Raw genomic sequence first — 18,707 nt, 5'->3', positions numbered from 1 at the left:
CCGGATCTGAAAGGTACAGCCCCACAAACTCTCGAGAGAAATGGTGTACTGCTGGGGGGGACCCCAAGTCCACCCAGACTGTGAAGTGGGTCCGCAGGCCTTAGGGGCAAACCAAACGCAGTCCTCTCCGGAGAACCGGCTGACGCGGAAGAGCAGAGCCCTCCAGTCCGGGCCTGCCCATCTGCAGGGCCCAGGAGGCCGCCCAGTCACGGCCGAGAGCGGCCGGAGTGGGCAGGGGCCGCGCCCCCACGCCCGCTCCTCCCAGAGAGACTGCGCACAGAGCTGGCTCCATGTTTCACAACTTTAATAGAATATTCTAACTGTTCTGTACAAATCGAAAACACCGTATTCAGTTACAAATGTTATTAGAAGTAAGGCCGAGCACTCTACAGGCCTGGTCACAGTGTGGACACACGGCCCCGGCTGCCAGAGACCATGGTCGCACACTCAGAAACCCCACACGCCAGCAAGAACAGGTCGCTCTGAACCCAGGGCTTTTAGAACAAGACGAGCATGGGGCCAAGACGTGGGGGCAGTGCGAAGGCAAGACCTGACGTGGACACACCAGAAGGACAGCAGCACGTCCCAGCCCCGGCCCCTCACCGGCACCCGCAGGCCCGCCACCCCCCAGAGCCAGGCGGTCTGTATGTCATGAAAACGAGCTCCCGCCCTCAGCCGCAGGCAGGACAGAAAGAGGTCCCTTCTCCACAGGCCTTGCTCCCCTGGGAGCCACCACCACCCCCGCCGGGCGAGTCGCCAGGTCACCCGTCACACACATGGTTCCTGAGAGCGTAAGGACAAGTGACAGCAAGCGTCCCAAGCCCTCGCCACCAGGAAAGAATAAATAAACATGAGAATGAACCACAAACACTCGTGCCTCAGGGCTGGGGCGCACCGCCGCCCCTGCCGCACCCCGAGGGACACAGACCAGAGACGGAGTGTGCTGCGGAGAACAGGACCCTACGCCCAGCAGCTCTCCTGAGACCGCTAGAGCACAGGAGACCGAGAGGTGGAGACACAGAGCGCGCAGGTTTCTTCAAGGGAAGAAGAATCCAGCCCGACCGCGGAGGGGCGTGACTGGTTCTAGAGGCCCCGGAACCCCCCTCCCCAGACATCTGCTCTCGGCACCGCCTGCCCTTCCGCCACCCCCTTCCCCCGGGGTCCGTGGGGCCCTCCCGGAGGCAGGGCCTGGGAAAGTCCACTGGGCTGCACCCAAGGCCGTAGAGGGTGCTGGAATCAAACCTCCTATTTCTGAAATGCATTTAAGTTGCCACTGTACAGGTTAAGCAAAATAATAAGGATAAAGGAAAAGTTAAAGTCAAAATCATGCACTTGAAAACAAGTTAGAAGAAAGCACCGCCGCTACGGTGCTGGGGCCGCCGCCACAAGTCCCGCCGCTACCGCCGGGGGGCGCTCGCTCCTCACTGCTGTTTGCACTCCGAGGGCTGGCTGGGCTCCTTCTGTCAACGAGAGAAGACAGGACTTTAGGAAACTGGTGTCCTCCACCCGGTACCTCCAACCAACAGCGCAAGCCAAGACTCGATTTACTACCTTCGTTCTTACTGAAAAAACGGTTACCGCAGACGTACTTCTACGGCAGTAACAAAACAGCAGCCAACTTCCCAGAAACAGTCTCACCGGGGCTGCCTTTCTTGTTGGGAGACAAGCCCGGAGTGTAAGTCATGGCCCAGGCACCGGGAAGGAGGAGCGCCTCAGGGTCACGGACACACATCAGTGTCAGGGGAGCCACACTCCAACGCGACATGGCAGCCTCGGCGTCTCGGGCAAGCCCCCCGACCCTGCCCGCGTGACACACCAGCCGGCTCCCCTTTCTGTCCCCTGCCTCAAGGCAGGCTCAGCACCTGAAATGAAAAGGTGCCACTCCACGGTGGGCCAAGGCGGCCCAGTAGCTCCGCCAGCCCCTGCAGCAGCCCACAGCCAGGAGGCCACACCAACAGCTCCACACACAGCCTCGGTCCTCCCAGGCCCCTCCCCAAGTGGGAATTCTATCCCTCCAGAAAGGCAGCAGGGAGAGACCGGCCCCCCCGGCAGAGAAGCATGTCCCCGTCGGGATAGTCTAACACCGCTCTCCGCGTTCGGAGCACATGCGGCAGGCCCACGCGGTCTGTGGGGAGGCCGGCATCGCAGCCTGAGACCCAGGCCACCAGATCACCCACCATTCCGGGCAAATACACGTACTCATCAGTGGCCTCTAATTCTTGGCTGCCAAGATTACAAATTATTTTCGAACAATCTGCAAAGCCTATGGAGTCTTAAAAAAAAAAAACACCACCCCACAAACAGGGAGATAATGAATGTTCTATGGCTGAAACTGGGATCCCGTTCTCCAAGAAGTTACACTTCTGATATGAAAAAAATCACGTGTTGAGGATGTAAGAAGGACAAAACCGTGACCTTGGACCTGACTCTAAGAAAGTCTCATGGAAAAAGCACAGGGATGCGGCCAGGATGCCCCAGGTCTCTGCCCAGCAACGAACAGGCCACCCTGGGAGGGGGGTCCTGGCCTGGGCGTCACATGCGCATCTGAAATTCTGCTAAAGAACGAACCCAGGCCCCCAAATGAAACACATCTGACCAGAAATCCAGGCGGGAAAAGATCAGAATCGGACTGTGCATCTGCAGGCAGCCCCGGCTGTCAGGAGTGGCCGGGGAAGCGGGAGGCGCACCGGGCTCCACGTGGCCGGAGCGCAGCGTGCAGGGGAGGGCAGGCGGCTTTCGAAGGGTGAAGGGAGAAGCGCGCGTGTTCCCACAATTGCGTTTGCAGGAAGGAAGCGGCTTGGAGAAGACGGAGCTAAGGAAGTGGCCCTGCAGGGTGATGTGGTAGGAACGGGGCGGGGGCACAGCCCGGGAGGGACGACTCCTGCTCTGCCCGTCTGTGGACGACGCGTCGGACACGGGCAGCGCTCCGCCACAGCAGGCGCGACACAATCTACAGTGCGCTGCGCGTCCTTGCAGATGCTGTTAACCAGGAAAACGCATTATCCTTTCGTTAAAAACACGTTCAGTAGCTTGGGGGATAAAGCCTGCTGGAGGTGACGGGCTCCGCTGACACTCCCCTGGCAGGCAGGCAGGCAGGCGGCCCCACCTCTGGGGACAGCTTCCACACAGACACCTGTCCGTCCTAGGCTGTAAAGTCAACAGACAATCCCAAAGCTTCCGACGTGAATTTTATCAACGAGACACCGCTGGGTTTCAGCCTGTGACACAGGCCGAGACAGGACGACAACTAAACCCTGCATCCTCGGTCTCAGGCCACAAAGTCCGATGGCAGCCTGGTCATCCGATGCCCTGATTATCATGGGAGAGGAGTCCGGTGTTTCCAACGCACAAACGAACAGCCCAAATCCTGCACGTCAGGGAGCCAGTGCAAAGCCGTGTTGTAACAGAAGCGGGGGGGAAATAAGCCACCGTGCACACGGCTGGCCCCTAGAGCTTCCCAGGGGCCCACAGCCGGGGCCCAAGAGCCTGCGGGACGGCAGAGGGCAGGGCCCCTGCAGCAGAGCAGCTGCCGGCCTGGGGCAGCCCGGTGGCTATGCCACAGGAGGGTCCCCCTGACCCAGAGACAGGCTGAACAGGTAAGGGATGCCTTCCCATGACTGGTGGCGGGGGGAGAGCAGGTCTTGGGGGGGACGCTGTTCAGATAAGTGGGGCGGCAGGAAACAAGGGCAACGGAACACGCTGTCCTGTCCACATCAGTGATCAGACCCGTCCCCTTCAACACACAGGACCTGCGGCCTACGATCACCTCCCCTCGTTACCACGTTGCCTTGCCAGGAGGTGAGTGCGCTTCTGCCCAGTTCTGAGAGCGAGCCCGCATGAGCGGGATAGGAAGGCCTCGCGGAGACTCTCAGAGGCCCGTGGTCTTCGTGGCTGTCGGTGCCGGCATGCCGCTGCGGCACACAGCTCTGGCTCTCGCAGGTCCTGCTCCCCACACGGACGGCGGCCCCTCGGCACCAGCCCCGGCCCCCCCGGCCACTTCCCAGGGGTGACCGTCACGGCACCTGCCTCCCGGAGCATCTTTGGACCACTGCCCCCGCTCTGCCCCCGGGAGGACCGTGTCCCACAAGGGAGGGAACGGATGGCTGGAACAGAGACGCAACGGCCCACGCCACAGGGGCTATTAACACCAGCACATTCCAAGTTCAGGTGGCCCTCTATGACCGAGTGGTCTGCACCCCACCTGAACTGAAGTAGAGACAACGGACAGAAAGAGCACAGCAGCTGCTACCCGCCACGCGGGGTGCAGCCAGCGTGAACACGGGCTTCCCGAGGCCTGGTGCTCACTTCCCGGGTCCCTGCGCCCTGTGTTCTTCCTGCCGGACAGGCCCGCCCACAACAGAAATGCCACACCAGTCACACCTGTGACTTGGTCAGCAGCCAACCGTGGGCTCAGCGAGGAGCCGGACGTGGTTTCTGACAGGCGGTTTCAGAAGCTCACGCAACGGACGCCTGCGCGCTCCGCTCTTCTGAACGCACTGTGGTCAGCCCTGCGCGCGCCCAGCGTGCCCGGGAAGCAGCCTCCCCTCTATTCACAAAGTCACAATAAGGCACTGTTATCAAGCACAGATCAGAAGATTGGATTAGGAATGAATGGAATTCCACCTTACCTAAAAATGCATGAATAACAGACAAAAATTACACCTAAATGGAGAAAAAATTGAAAGGAAGTGTCAGCATAAAAGAAAACAAAATACACAAGATTATACAGGCGGAAACAGCCCCTTTCTCATGACACAAAGGGCTACAAGTCCTCCAGCCTGAGATGAGCAACCCCAACCCACCACATCTGTACATTTAATACCAAAACACCCTCCTCCCTCGTCTGCCCGTGTGCAGACTCGGACATGACCAGCCCCCAAAGGACAAGCCTCGGGCCCTCCTGGCTGCGCAGGGCTGGCAGTCCCGGCGCCTCCCACCAGGGACCCTCACCTCCCCCCAACCGACAGCACTCGTGGAGACCAGGGAGCACCAGTCCTGACAACCCCCCACGGTACCGGCTGACTCGTGAGGAAAGGCGCTTCCAGAAAGCAGACGTGGCAGGAGACAGAAAAGGACAAACCACAGAAGGAAGCGACAAGTGATGGAGTCATGGAGCCCCCACCACAAACCACCCTCCGTCTCTGCCTGTGAATCCAAACCGTGAGTGTGCACGGCAACACCCCAAAAGGCAGAAAGACAGGCAGACACGCAGGTGACAGCAGCCCGCCCATAAGCCCCGCCCCCCGCCCCCGCTCCACAGGCCCAGTGTGCAGAGGTGAGCACTCCCGTGAGCGCAGTCCCAGCCTAGTATTTACGTGGTACATGGAACAATGTCCGAAACCCACCTCCCACCCTTCCCGAGAAGCTGTACCGTAAAGCATGCATCCACGGAAACATCTGGTGTTTGCGACAGAAACAAAGCCCACAACCACTCAGAGCGCTGGGCTATCACACGGACACTGAGCGCACATTTCACTTCGGGCAAAAACAGAGGACGGACAAACGGACAAACACCGCCCAGTCCACCGGAGATCCGGGTCACAAATGGCAAGGTCAGTGCTCGGACGGCCTGTGAGGACGCAGTGAGCTACCCACTGGCTTCCTGCTCGCCAGTGAGAGGACGGCCGGCCCCGCACCCAGGCCTGCACTAAAGCAGCTCCAGGTTGAAGGGGTGTGCCAAGTGGCAGTGCCGTCCCTCCAGCTCATCTGCCAGCAGTAAGCCTCCAGACCTTCACGTAACGTTAACGGGGTTGCTGGCTGTCCTCAGCTTTGTTGTCTTTTTTTTTTTAAAGCTTCCCGGAGACTTTCGATGCCTGGAGATGCTTACACGTAGCTTCTGATTATTCTCAGCCCAAACGCAATTGTAAAACTACGTCTACGATTTTAGGACTCTATTCTTTAAAAAAAAATAACTTTCAAAATTTCCTTCTCTGCACCTTTTCCAAAAACGAACACAAGAACCAGCTTATTCACGTCGTCACTCAGCCAGTCCCCTGAAAGGACGGCAGGTCTGGCAAACCAAGCTGCTCTCCCAGGCGAGCTCATGGCAAGAGCGTGCTGACAGCGAGCTGGAAAAGCCCTCCCCGGACGCTCCGCGCTGAGCACTAAACCCCGCACAAGGGGCCGCTCAAACCTGTTCCTGGTGTGTTCTCTGTGTTGACTGGAGCAGGACAGGCGCCCCCCCCGGGTGGGGATGCGGCCCGATGTCATAGCAGCACGCCATTCCCTGGTCTGGTGGCCCCCCAACAACTGACCTTGGGGTTCATGTCGGCGTCGTCCTCATCTTCTCCCTCCTCGTCACCTTCCAACTCCTGCGTAAAAGGGGGACAGTGAGCGGAACACAGGATCTAATCTCTCGTGGGCCCGCGTGCCCCACACAAACGCAGCCGCCCAGGACCCAGCGGGAGGTCATCAACCCCTGCCCGCGAGCGATTTCGTCACCGCTGGGCAGGAGGACTTCTGAACACCTTTTTGTTGGCAGCGATAATGGATAAACACACCGCGGAGAATGTGACTCGTGTGCTCACCCCACATGTCCTAATAAGCTAATCGCGGGGCAACTGGACACAGGGACAGCGACTGCGTGTCCCCGCTGCGCCCAGCTTCAACGGGCTGGAGGCCCCGCGGCAGCTCCACACAAAGCGGGTGCGACAGCTGCTTCCAAAACCCCCGTCCACTCCAGCAGAGGAAGCAGCCCAGCGAAGCCTGAGGGAAAGGACTCTCCGCGTTCGCCATGTCTTACCTCCTCTTCTCCTTCCTCACCCTCTTCAAACTGAAAAAGGAAAAAGGAAACAAAATTTAGGTCTCAAAAGCATGAGGGCGGCCTGACCCAGGCACGGTCCCCGTCAAGCACCCCACACTGGTCAGGTCTGGGGGAAGCGGAAGCACAGCCTGGCATCTGGACAGAGAGCAGCGCCCGCCTCGGGGGGCACGGTCTGCCGCTGGGCACCGCAGCCCCGACACTGCGGGCCGGGCTCTGGCCAGTGCGGTGGGCCCACCTGTTCGCCAGCCGGCCCCACTGTGCTGACAGGATGCCGGTATCTGAAAAGCACTCAAACAAGGCCCGAGGGTGGGCAAGGGTGCAGAAAGGAGGTGGTCAGCGTGAGAAGGGACCGGGATCACCCGGGAAACTGGCGGATGTAGGCAAACCGGGAACATGATTTTACTATGCAAATCCATGAGTTTTACTGATATTTTTTTAACTCATACGAGGTTAAATATTTACATATTAGAAATATGAAAAAACCTCGGTGTTTAAATGTATTGGAAAAGGCCCAACACTACAGTTGACTGGTCCTGAATAAATTTCTTCTAGGTCAGACTCCCGCCCAAAGTCCCCATGTCAAACTCAGATCAAGACCAAACACAAAACAAAGCACACCTCATCACTATGTCCTGCATGACACAAAACACCTAAAAATTAAGTAGGCTTTTCCTTAAGAGCATTTCTTTTGTTGCAGCCCACACATACTCCTCAGTGACAGCTCACACGAACTTGTGAGGGCCTGGGGGCTGGCGGGGCCCAGCTGCGCGTCCTCCCGCACCAGCTGGGCCGTCAGGGGTCCAAGCACGCCCTGGTGCCCTTACCAGCCTCTAACAGGGGAAGACCGAGGTTTGAGGTCTTGTAGCCAATAACATCTTAGCTCAGATTGGAACTAGCCTCTAACAGACTCAAGCACGGATTTTCTGAGGTTCTCAGATCACTTCGCTCTGGACCGAATGGGACCTGCAGGGCCCTGCAGCAAACACATCTCACACAGACGTAGAGCAGGGGTAACAAAGTGGGGTACAGAGCCCATGGAACACACAGAAGACAAAACCAGCACTCCTGCATCCATCCCTGCTGCACCGATGTCCAGTGTGTGTGCAAAGCCGCCAACAGATCGGACCCCTGCAAACCCATCTTCATCCCAACGTGAGTCACAGTGCCAACAGGGGTGCTTCCAAGAGCCTGACAAGCCACCAAAATCACGACCTTCAAGCCCATGTTCAGATGAGGACGCCACAGCACAGAGGCTCTACGGCCGTGAATGGAGAAGCCAGGACCCCGAGCCCAGCAGGCACTGGTGGGGCGCCCCCCACAACCACACAGCTCAGCAGCAGCACCAGCACCAGAGGAGCCGGGGGCGCGGGGGCGCAGGCGCGCACAGACCAGCAGAGCCGTGCACCACTCACCCGGACCAGCCGCGCGGCCTGTATCTTACGTAAAGAGAAACACTAAGCCGGGTCTCGTGCTTTGAGAGCTGACGGGTGTGTGATCAACAAAGCGCGGAGACCACCGGGCTAGAGATGGCTCTTCAGTATGTGGTCCCCAGACTCTGCGGGCTACGCTACGTAAAACGGAACGTGTGGTTCCCCAGCTGCTAACGGACCCATTCCACATCCTCGGGCCTCCCGTGGGGCCAGTTCCACCACACTGGCAGAGCAGGCAGGCCGCAGACAGCTCTAGTGTCTAGAACGTTCCACGGACTGTGCCGGTCTGCAGACTGCTGTGTCACCTTAAGCCCTAGCAATCACTCGAGCGCTTGGATGAGCCCACACCACACGGACTTGTGTGCCTGCGTGCTCTGCTACCCACAACCACCTCCCAGCGCAGGGACGGACGAACGGCCTTTTCGGAGTAAGCAGGTCTCAGACTACACAGGGCGCACTGGACAGGCCGCGCCCCCCCGGCTGGGACCGCCAGCACGGAGACCGTGAGAAGCAGCCCTTCACTGCCTCTGGCCCTAAGCTGCTCCGACCTGCCCGGCTCCTGCTGCCCACCTGAAGCCCCGACAGACCACTTAGAAAGAGAACCCAGAACCTTCCAGGAAACACGAGTTCTCAGAGCAAGGGAACCATTATCTGAAACATACTACTAGCGGCCCGCTAGAAACCCAAACTTTACTCCCACAAATCCAGACGACACAGCGAGCTGAGCCTCGGTTAGGACGAAGAACGACCTCAGGTGACCGTCAGAGGACGGCTGGCGAGGCTGTGCTCCAGCAGGGGAGGGGGAGAGAGGGGCCTGCGCAGCCCAGCCACCCTTCCGTGCACCACGGGTTTCAAGTCTTCGGGGCCGGCACACCACAGGCTAGCAGACGTCAGCTCCGTGGGTAGCCTCTTCCTGCTACCAGACCTCTGAAACGGAGATTCTCCTCCCGTTTCCAAGTCACCCAAAGCTTACAGCCCTTCAGCAGGACAGGGTGAGCACTGGGACGTTCCAAGGGTGCTGTCCCTGGATGGGGATGGCCATTTGTTCTCACAGCACCCAAGCCCTTGCTCGGCCCTCAGCCCCCGACACCAGGGGGCCCCCAGGCTGCTGCTCAGGGTGCCCCACACTGCCGGAGGCAGGCCCCCAGGAGCTCCCAACCACATACGTTGTCGTCATCCTCTATGGCCTCCCCCGTGAAGTAGAGCACAGCCCGCGGGACTATCCGCTCACGGAAGAAGTGTCCGATTTCAAAGTCAGAGGCTAATGTGAACTCCGAGTCTTCGTCCTGAGAAGAGAAAACCTCCACGTTAACTCGTGTGTATGGGTGAGCCCCACGCCCCCCGCCCCGCCCCGCCCCCTTGGTCTGGGGGACCCAGCACTGCTGGGGATGGCAGGGCGCCCCGGTCCCACATGCGCCGGCCCCACGCTGCAGTGTCGTGCACGCAGGGTACCCCACGTCCCCGGGAGGAGGAAGGAGGGACTGAGAAGACGGCGGCCCCGCTCTGGAGATAAAGGGTTTGTCTGACAGCACGAAACATTTCAGGACGACACAGCGCTTACCAGTGACTCTCCGTCTCCGGACGCTACGGGAAAACACAAAACACGCGGGTTACGCGGACGATCAAAGCTTTTGCAGGCGCACGGGCGCAGCCACACGCATACTGAAGGTGGGACAGGGCGCACCCGTGCCTCCCACGGCACCCTGACTGCGCCCCTCGCCCACCCTGGCCTGCCCAGCTTGAGAACGCCGGCTGGGGGCAAGAGTCTCCTAGCCCAGCGCCAACAGACGGAAAGGCCCATCAGGAGCCCCAGACTGTGGCCGCCCCGTGCATTTACGCCTTAAGGAAAGTGTACCGGGGCCTGCAACCCTGCAGGACTGTCGGGAAGAGGACAATCCTCGAGCCTTGCTTCCGAAGCGCCATACTCAGTGGGGCGACACCACGGGCATCCGCACGGCAAGGGGGAAGGCGCACACACAGTGCCGAAGCGTCCCTCCCGCGAAATGGAAAGACTCCCCGTGGGCAGGAGGGGGCTGCTGGTCGCTGCCCACCACAGAGCACCCCCCACCCTCCCGCCCCAACATGCATGTGTGCGGCTGGCCAGAGCCCGACCCAGAACCAAGGGTGAGGAAAGACAGGGACTTAAAACCACTCAACAAAGCCCGTGACACTCGAATGATCACGGGACTCAAATCCGGGACTTGAGTGACGCTTGTTCAAGGCCAGGTCTTGCCAGGAGCTGGAGGCTCAGAGCACTGGCCTCATCCTGCCTCTCGAGGCCTCTCCCAGCTCGGCTGTTCCCCACGGGCTGGGCACCCACGTGACAATACCACCCTGCACCACAGTCCCTGCGTCTCGGCCCGTGAGCAACCCCCGCAGACTAAGATTTGGGTCTGGGGACGCTGGTCAAGGACTTTTGCTCACGTGACTTTGGGACATGTTTTGTAGACTGAAGGACAAGGAGGGCACCGGACCAGCCGGCTTCTGTTTCCCTCATTTCAAAACACGTTTCCTGCTTTCCGACACTTCTTCCTGGCCTGCCTGATCACCCCCCAATGGTCACTGTATACCTGTTTATAGAGCTCATCACTTGATAGGATGTGCAATTCCTTTAAAAATAGCTATGTTTAGGTGTAATTTATCTACCAGACAGCTGACGTGTAAAATTCAACGACCCCTGGGACATTTTTAGAGTTATACAACCATCACAGGAAAGTTTTAGAACGCCAAATGTCACCTCCCTCCAAATTCTGAGTCCACTTAATCTCATTTTGATTTTATTAAATTACTTAAAATCCAATCTTAAGAAACCTTGCAACAAACCACTGCGTTCAGGAACCAAAGCCCCTCTGCTTCACAGCAAAAGCTCACAGGTGACCGCCAAAGGGGCTCCCTGGTCTAAAACAAGGAAACCGAACAAGTCCACCTGTGGCTACTGTCACCCCCGAACCAACACACGTGCATCCCCTAAGCTCAAAGACAAACCCCAGAAAGATGCGGGCCCGAGGCTGAGGGGCTGAGCTTGAGAAGCGAGGGGCCTGGGCTCCGAGACAAAGTCTGGGTCCAAGGCTCACACTTGAGCGCGGAGCGCCCCTGTGGCCGAGGGCAAACAGCTCACACACCCACCAATTATGGAGGCAGGGCCGGCATTTCCACATTTCATTTCAGTCTGTTTGTGTTCATGGACAACAAAGAGGAAAACTGTTTGATCTGCGCTACTCTAACACTGCGAACCGGTCTGGCCTTTACATTCTCTCAAGTTTAGAAAATTTTGTTAAGACCTGCCAGGATTAGGGTGCCTGGGTGGCTCAGTGGGTTAAAGCCTCTGCCTTCGGCTCAGGTCATGATCTCAGGGTCCTGGGATCGAGCCCCACATCGGGCTCTCTGCTCAGCGGGGAGCCCGCTTCCCCCTCTCTCTCTGCCTGCCTCTCTGCCTACTTGTGATCTCTGTCAAATAAATAAAGAAAATCTTAAAAAAAAAAAAAAGGGGGGGGGAAGAAAAAAAAAAAAGACCTGCCAGTATTTGGGGTCCCCGGGGGACTTAGTCATTAAGCGTCTCCTTCAGCTCTGGTCATGCCCCAGGGTCCTGGGGTCGAGTCCCACATGGGGTTCCTTGCTCAGCAGGGAGCCTGCTTCTCCCCCCTCCACCCTTCTCCCTGCTGGTTCTCTCTAACAAATAAAACCTTAAAAAAAAAAAAAGACTCGCCAGTATTTACTCTTGAAACCTGCTGCTCACTCTCCACAAGGTCAAACTTTCCATCTTTATTTTATGACTTAGGGGAGTAAAAAATCGGAGTTTCCAAGCTAAGTCTTTCAAACTAGAAATCCAACTACTTGTGCTGTCACGATCTGTAAACCCCAAGACCCCTTGAGTTCTACCAAGTCATAGAGAAAAATAAAGCCGAATTTATGAGAAAGAGAGGGTGGGGGACACTCCCCAAGCTGTGCAGGCGTACCTGGGTTGCGATCAGCAACTGGCGACAGAGGGGGCCTTAGCAGGACGGGTGGCCCCGGTGCCGCCAGCGGGCCACAGCCCCAAGGTGTGGAAGCGTCGGCTGGGGCGCTCTGGGCATCCGTCCAGCTTTCTCAGCGTGGAGCTCAGAGTGCCCGCCAGGCCTTCCCCTCCTGCTACCCCCTCTCCCCTACCCCAGGAGCACCGGCACCACGGCTCCTGGCACAGCAAACATGTCCTTACTGGCCACGCTCGGCAGAGGACTCAGACCAGACCCCGTGGTAACGACGCGACTTCACAAAGCATGTCATCAGTGTCTACGACACACCCCACTCACCTTTCAGCGGGCTGAAGAAGTTGAAAAAGGAGTCGTTGGGAACTTGTTTGGTAATTGTTCTCACTGTGCCTCGGCCCTTATGTTTCTGCTTCTTCTTGATTGTTTTGACTGTCACGTTTTTCCCTTTCTTCCAGTCAATAACACACCTATGGGGACAGACAGCCATCATGCACACAGACATACGCCCTGAGAAACGCACGAACGTCCCCAGTAAACAAGGCACAGTGAGAGGCCGAACGTGGACAACGTAGGCAAACCAGCCTGCCAGCCGGCACTGCACACCCCTCAAGTCCAGGTGACAGCCAGCGAAGGGGAACTGGCCCAGTGGCATGGGCTGCCACCCCCTGCCGGGAGCACCATCGGAAGCCGGGGGCTTCTCCCGAGACCCTCCCCAAGCATGTTAGCTATGACCAAGCCCGGTCAAGGCTGGGCTAGGGTGCCCAGAGGATGCTCAAGAGCTTGTCACCTGCTGCCTCTGTCCAGGCCCCGGAGCACACCTGAAGTCACCCACTCACAGTCCCGAGTCTCAAGCAGCTGAGCGGGCGGGACAAGCTGGAGAGGTGGCAGGTGACCGCTGCACCAAGTTCTGACTGGGGCCAAGCGCACTGGGTCCCAGCTGCCAAGTGGGCTGGGCCAGGGGGCGAGCCCCGCACGCTTCCTCACCTCCCAACGCCTGCGTACCCACGAGGACCCCCTGGGCAGCACGTGATTAGTCTGCTCGGGAACACGCCTGGACCGCCCGGCCCTGGGGAATGCGCTGTCAGGGTCACCGTGGCCAGCGTTTTGATAAAGCTCTGAATTACTCCTGCTGGAGATCCAGGAGTATTTGGTTCCAGTGAACAAGGGTAATCGTGCCAATTCACAAATAATTTCCCAAACCAAAGAAGCAGACTTTCCCAAACCACCTCAAACAAACTAAGAGGGAAGAACTCCAGACCACATTCCCTGGTGATCGCTCCTGAAATCACAAGGTGCTCCGCCGTGAGTCAAACACTTAAACGCCCCCCAATTCCCGCAGCAAGCAGCCGCCCCGTACCGCCCTGCATGGACTCCGCCCTTCTCTCAGCAAATGCTGACAGCGGTCCTCTACTGGTTCAGTGAGGACAGCGTCCCGGAGGGGCCTAGGGTCTAGTCCTGCATCCGAGGAGGAGACTGGGCCACCAGCCCCCACCTGACACGTGACCTCATGACTCGTGTCCCAGTGCAGGCCGCCACAACCCCCCACAGTAGTCTATTTAACGTAAATCTTGGTCTACTGGGATTTTAAGAAAACTGAAAACATTTTACTTTATTCCTAATTTCTTACTCATTAAGTTCTAAAATCATCTGTTTTTGTTTCAGAAAAAGTTGAAATGGCATGTTCTTACCCGTCACAATCAACTATTTCAGGACCTTCAAAGGAAAAGGGATCGGCCTTATCCGGCTCTGACTTCATCTTGTACGTTTTTGTCAGGACTGAATTGGTGAAGTAGTCGTTGGGTTCAAAGTGGAACTCTAATACAAAAGACTAAAAACAGAAACTCAGGTAAGTGCCACTTACAAACCGACAAGCCAGTGAGACTTTACGAACCACGTGGTATGTACCAGAGCCCAGCGCCTCTCTGGGCACGATGCCACGGACAGAAACCGTTACTGAGAAGTTCAACAGGTATGGCCACGTATCAAGAAAAGCTTCTTCATTACAAAAATCAGCAGCACCAAGTTCAAACACAAACGACAGGTGGGGGAATACCTGTCGTACTTCAGCCCGAGCAGCCCCTCTGAGCCCCCTCCCCAGCGGCGTCTAAGCTTGCCTGGGAAACCTTAGCTTCCCTCTGCTGCCCTGGCCTCCCCGCTCGGAGGTGGGGAGGGGGTCTGGACTAGCCGCGGAAACCAGGCAGCAGCGTCCAGCCCTCCCCTCCTTTGGCACATGGGCTCGGGCAGAGCACCGCCTTCCCTGTCACACAAGTGGGCCAGACTCTTGGTGGGGTAGGGTCGGGGGACATCGACTGGGCCTCCTCAAACCACACCCAACACAAGTTCAGCCTTTGTTCGCCAAGCGCCGTGTAATCTGGGGAGCAAAAACGGCCGCAGGATGCGGACAAAGCGGCAGACACAAATCCAGTCAAGGGGCAGCAGGGAGGATCCCTGTTTGCCTCTTACGTGTGTATGAGCAGTGGCAGCACCGGCAAGGGTGCTGGGAAATCAGGCCCACTCGGACTGTAGGCAGCTCTATAAAGGACCATCTAACGATATCAAGAAATTAGAGTAAAACAGAATTCTCTGACCCGGTAACGCTACTCCGAGGTACTCCCGGGCTGGGAAAGCCGCCTGGGTGACGGCGTCACCACTACGTGCAAAGACGCTCACCTCAGCCCTCGCTGAGGGAAGAAAGGAGGACGCCAGTTCAGTAAGTTGCAGAGACTCTACAAGTACCTGCGAGGCCCGCAAGTGCTGTGTGACCGTGGCGAGTCACTCTGCGTCTCTGTGCTACTGCTTCCTCATCTGCGAGGCGGAGGAACAGCCTCTCCCCCTCTCCCCGAGCTGGTTAGAGGACTGACCTCTGGAAGCACTTGGAAAACGGTTTATACAGGCGATGCTTGCTAAATGGTAGTTATTTCAATTTTCGTTACTAGGACACAACTTACCAACTGGGAAAAAATAGATTTAAAAGACTAAAAGCAAACCACTTCCACGGAGGATAAGGGGAAACCACGGCCTGCAGAGCTCGAGGCCCCGGCTTGGCAGAGAGCAGGCACAGCCGCGGCACCCCACGAGAAGCCCCTCTCGGCTCCTGGCCCCAGCCCGAGGGTGGCACCCACCCTGAAGCCGGAAGCGAGTGCTCAGTCAGGGAGGAGGCTGCTAGGAGCCCAGAAGTCTGCAGGCTGCGCCCGCAAGCGTGAACAGGCACCCCAGGGGATGGGGAGGGCTCACGAGCGCCACACAGGGGCTCCGCCTCACCCCCGATGCGGGCGTGGGTCACACTCTTCCTCTTCATCTCCCACTTCCTTTCCCACCAGCTCTCCAGACCGAGCACGTCCTCTCCCTTCTTTCACGCTCTCCTATCTCCTCCTTCCCCAGGGACTCTGTCTGGTCGAGTGTCACACACGACTACGGATGAATCAAGAAAGGGTTCAAGGGGCGTCTGGGGCTGGCGCAGTTGTTGAAGCGTCTGCCTTAAGCGCCTTTAGCTCAGGTCACAACCCCAGCCTCCTGGGATCGAGTCCGGCACTGGACGCCCCACTCAGCCGGAAGCCTGCTTCTCTCTCTGCCCCCGGCCGGCTCATGCTCGCTCGCTCCTATCTGAAACGGAAGGAAGGCAGGGATGGACGGTTCGAATCCAACGGAAACGGGCCCAAAGATGAGGCCGCCTCCATCCCACACCGTCCCCTCTAGCCAGTCAGCCGTAAGCACACAGCGGAGGCCCAACAGTGCCCGTACTTGAGTGTGAACTGAGACCCCGCTCCCGCCTAGCGGGGTACACGTGGCTGCTACCGCCCGTGCCCGCCCTGCCCACGGGCCACTGCTGGCCACTGCAGTCTGGGCAGACGGCACACGGGAACTGCAATACGCTTGAAATTAATTCAAAACGGAGACAAAACCACGATGACTACAAAAAAAACAAAGTGTGAAAAATAGGTAAATGAACATTCTCTGGCCTTATAAATGTTCACCTCCTCTACCCCAGTAAAACTGCACTAAAATGGATCTAAACGGAGGAAATCACCCAAGTTCTAAACAAAGATTTGGGGTCAAGAATGCTGGTGATAATGCAACAACAGCTGAGAACGGGGCGGAGGTGGCAGCGGCGCGTGTGGGCCACGGCAGTCAAGCACTTCCCGGCCTACGGAGGCTACAGTAACCATTTTCCGCCCAGCAGAGCCGGGACAACAGTGTCCACACATGTCACCCCGCTGTGCTGCAGGAGAAGCGTGGAGACCCTGGAGAGGAGCAGAGGTGTGGGCACGGGAGAAGCAAACACACTGGCCCGGATTCATTCGGACGCCGGGTGGTTCGTATTTCTAATTTTACCGTCTAAAATATTTCATGATAATTTTATTTTATTTTTTTTAAAGATTTTATTTATTTATTTGACAGAGAGAGATCACAAGTAGGCAGAGAGGCAGGCAGAGAGAGAGGGGGAAGCAGGCTCCCCGCTGAGCAGAGAGCCCGATGTGGGGCTCGATCCCAGGACTCTGGGATCATGACCTGAGCCGAAAGCAGAGGCTTTAACCCACTGAGCCACCCAGGCGCCCCTATTTCATGATAATTTTAAAAAGACGAAGACTATGGGGAGCCTGACTCCACAGGGGAGACATCTGCTGTCCTTTCCACCTCTCTGTTCTTCTCAGCGCTCCCCAGGCAGCACGCATGACTTCCCGACAGGGCAGGTGCCTGGCCCGTGCTCTACCCAGACTAGGGCCCCGTCTGTCTGTGAGCCACAGTAACAGAGGGAGAAGAGCGTCAGGCTGAGAAAGAAAACAGACCCAGGAAATCACCAAACAGGAGTCTCATAAGAGCAAAGGAAGAAAAGAAAGGACCGATCCAAAGGGGAAAAATTAATAAACGGAGTCCGCACGACCCACAGGTGAGAAAGAAGTGTCAGGAGAGAAAGGATGGAGTCTTCCACAGCGCGCTCCCACCCCCCAGATGCAAGCCCGCGGCCTCTGACTGCCCCACGCGGCCTCCGGGCTGACAGCCCCTGCACCGGCCAACCAAGAGGCCCTGCGATAGCCCCACTAACCAGGTGCAGCAGGAAAGGGGTTCCCCTTGGCCTGGGAACAGGCATCACTCCAGCTCCTGCCCAGGCCCCCACCAGCAGAGGGGAAGCTGAATGTCACCTCCCAGAGTGAGGTCAGCAGGAAAAGTTGAAGGGACACATCCCGTGTGTCCCCCTGTCCCTTGCCTCCAGCAAGACACCTCCGCCAGGACCAGGGAGGGAAATCCCACGAAAGCTGGCCCTCATCTGTGACCTGGAGCTAGTGCTCTGCGATGGGAAGGGAGGAGCCGGACCCCAGGTCCCGGGCCGTGTCCCCAGGGCCTGAAACCGAGAGCCACAAGTCAGTCAGTCACAAGCCCCTGGAGCTCCTGTGGCACCGGAATGGAGCCCGTCAGCCACAGCTAGGCTGGCAGGCCACGAACAGTGCCTCCACGAGGACCCACTCACGCAGGGTGATGGGCCCATTCCCTGGAGGAAAGGAAAGGCTGGCTTCCGTCAGGCCCCTCTCGGCGCAGCAGGTCGTGGGGAAGGGCGCTGTGTGGCAGCCAGAGCAGCACCCGCTGTTCAGGTTTGCCCATCTGCAGCTACGTCTCGGGTCAAAGCCAGGAGACTTTGTTCACGGGCATCTCGGCTTTCTTTTAAGGTGCTGCTCGGAAACCAAACTGAGGGTCAGAAGGGGGGGCGGGGGCGTGGCTGCCAGGTGGCGGGTACTGAGGAGGACACGTGCTGAGATGAGCCCCGAGAGTCACACCCAACCGATGAGCCACTGAACGCTACGTGGACACCGACGATGCGCGTGCATGCGCTCGCTAACTCAACACAGTGAGGACAGATGGACATGAACAGACAGACAAGAGCCAAGGGCCGCTCGGGTCTGAGTGCGCGCCTGCCGCCCTGCTTTACGGACATCAGATCCTCACGAACCTGGGAGATGCTCGGGACAAAGACACCGTCCCCTCTGACACAGAACAAGCCAGCCAAGCGCGGCACATGGCGTGGCAGACACCATGGCCAAGGAGTCCCGTGCTACGTGGACTCCTTCACCTGCCACAGGCAGCCCGTGGCCTGAGCTGCCTGCCAGGATGTGCAGCACTGCTGGAAAAGACCCAGGAAGGCCACGTGAGAACATTCTAGTCCTTGGAGAGCAGCCTGCTCAGGACCAGCCGAGCAGCCTGCAAGCATGTGGCCAGCTGTGCAGCTCCTGCCACGGCTCCGAGCCCCTCACCCCCAGAGCCTGACCTGTTTGATGCCAACCAGGAGCTCCGTCCATCAGCACTCACCATAGGCTGCCCAGGGTCTGAAAACTTCACTTTGATATCCTGCAGGTGCTTCAAGATCGGTTCATCATACTCCTGATTAACAAGGGAAAAGAAGAAATTTCTACTGGGCTTCTCCCGAACAACACACATGTCCCCCCCTGGGGCTCACTAGTGCACGCAGGGGTCAACGGGAAGTCACACACATCTGTGCAACAACAAGCGGTCAGCAACATGGTGCCACTTCTCTCTGGTCCAGAGCATTGGGAA

At 58.0% G+C, this 18,707-nt stretch overlaps 1 protein-coding gene and 1 non-coding gene across 5 annotated transcripts in view; both read right to left on the bottom strand.

The window, feature by feature from the left end:
• Nucleotides 1-1,118: 1,118 nt before the first annotated feature.
• Nucleotides 1,119-18,707, bottom strand: part of NAP1L4 (nucleosome assembly protein 1 like 4) — a 41,993-nt gene continuing 24,404 nt past the window's right edge. For 3 of the 4 annotated variants that reach the window (XM_032879750.1, XM_032879752.1, XM_032879753.1), the window contains 8 exons: nucleotides 18,462-18,533; nucleotides 13,850-13,989; nucleotides 12,483-12,628; nucleotides 9,755-9,777; nucleotides 9,360-9,479; nucleotides 6,743-6,772; nucleotides 6,255-6,311; nucleotides 1,119-1,460 (listed from right to left, as the gene is read on the bottom strand). In XM_032879750.1, coding sequence (XP_032735641.1) covers nucleotides 1,422-1,460; nucleotides 6,255-6,311; nucleotides 6,743-6,772; nucleotides 9,360-9,479; nucleotides 9,755-9,777; nucleotides 12,483-12,628; nucleotides 13,850-13,989; nucleotides 18,462-18,533 — 627 coding nt within the window. In that variant the 3' untranslated portion in view covers nucleotides 1,119-1,421. Of the gene's footprint in view, nucleotides 1,461-4,628; nucleotides 4,663-6,254; nucleotides 6,312-6,742; nucleotides 6,773-9,359; nucleotides 9,480-9,754; nucleotides 9,778-12,482; nucleotides 12,629-13,849; nucleotides 13,990-18,461; nucleotides 18,534-18,707 lie in introns of all 4 variants that reach the window. The other variant, XM_032879751.1, reaches the window with a different exon arrangement.
• Nucleotides 17,488-17,610, bottom strand: LOC116880640. The gene has a single exon (XR_004385239.1). It is a non-coding gene; the product is annotated as a small nucleolar RNA SNORA54 (small nucleolar RNA).

This window comes from Lontra canadensis, unplaced genomic scaffold (genome assembly GCF_010015895.1).
Source record: "Lontra canadensis isolate GAN:19392208 unplaced genomic scaffold, GSC_riverotter_1.0 scaffold66, whole genome shotgun sequence".
NCBI lineage: Eukaryota > Metazoa > Chordata > Mammalia > Carnivora > Mustelidae > Lontra > Lontra canadensis.
The sequence above is the reverse complement of the archived record's forward strand: the minus strand, read 5'-3'. Positions and strand labels throughout refer to the sequence as shown.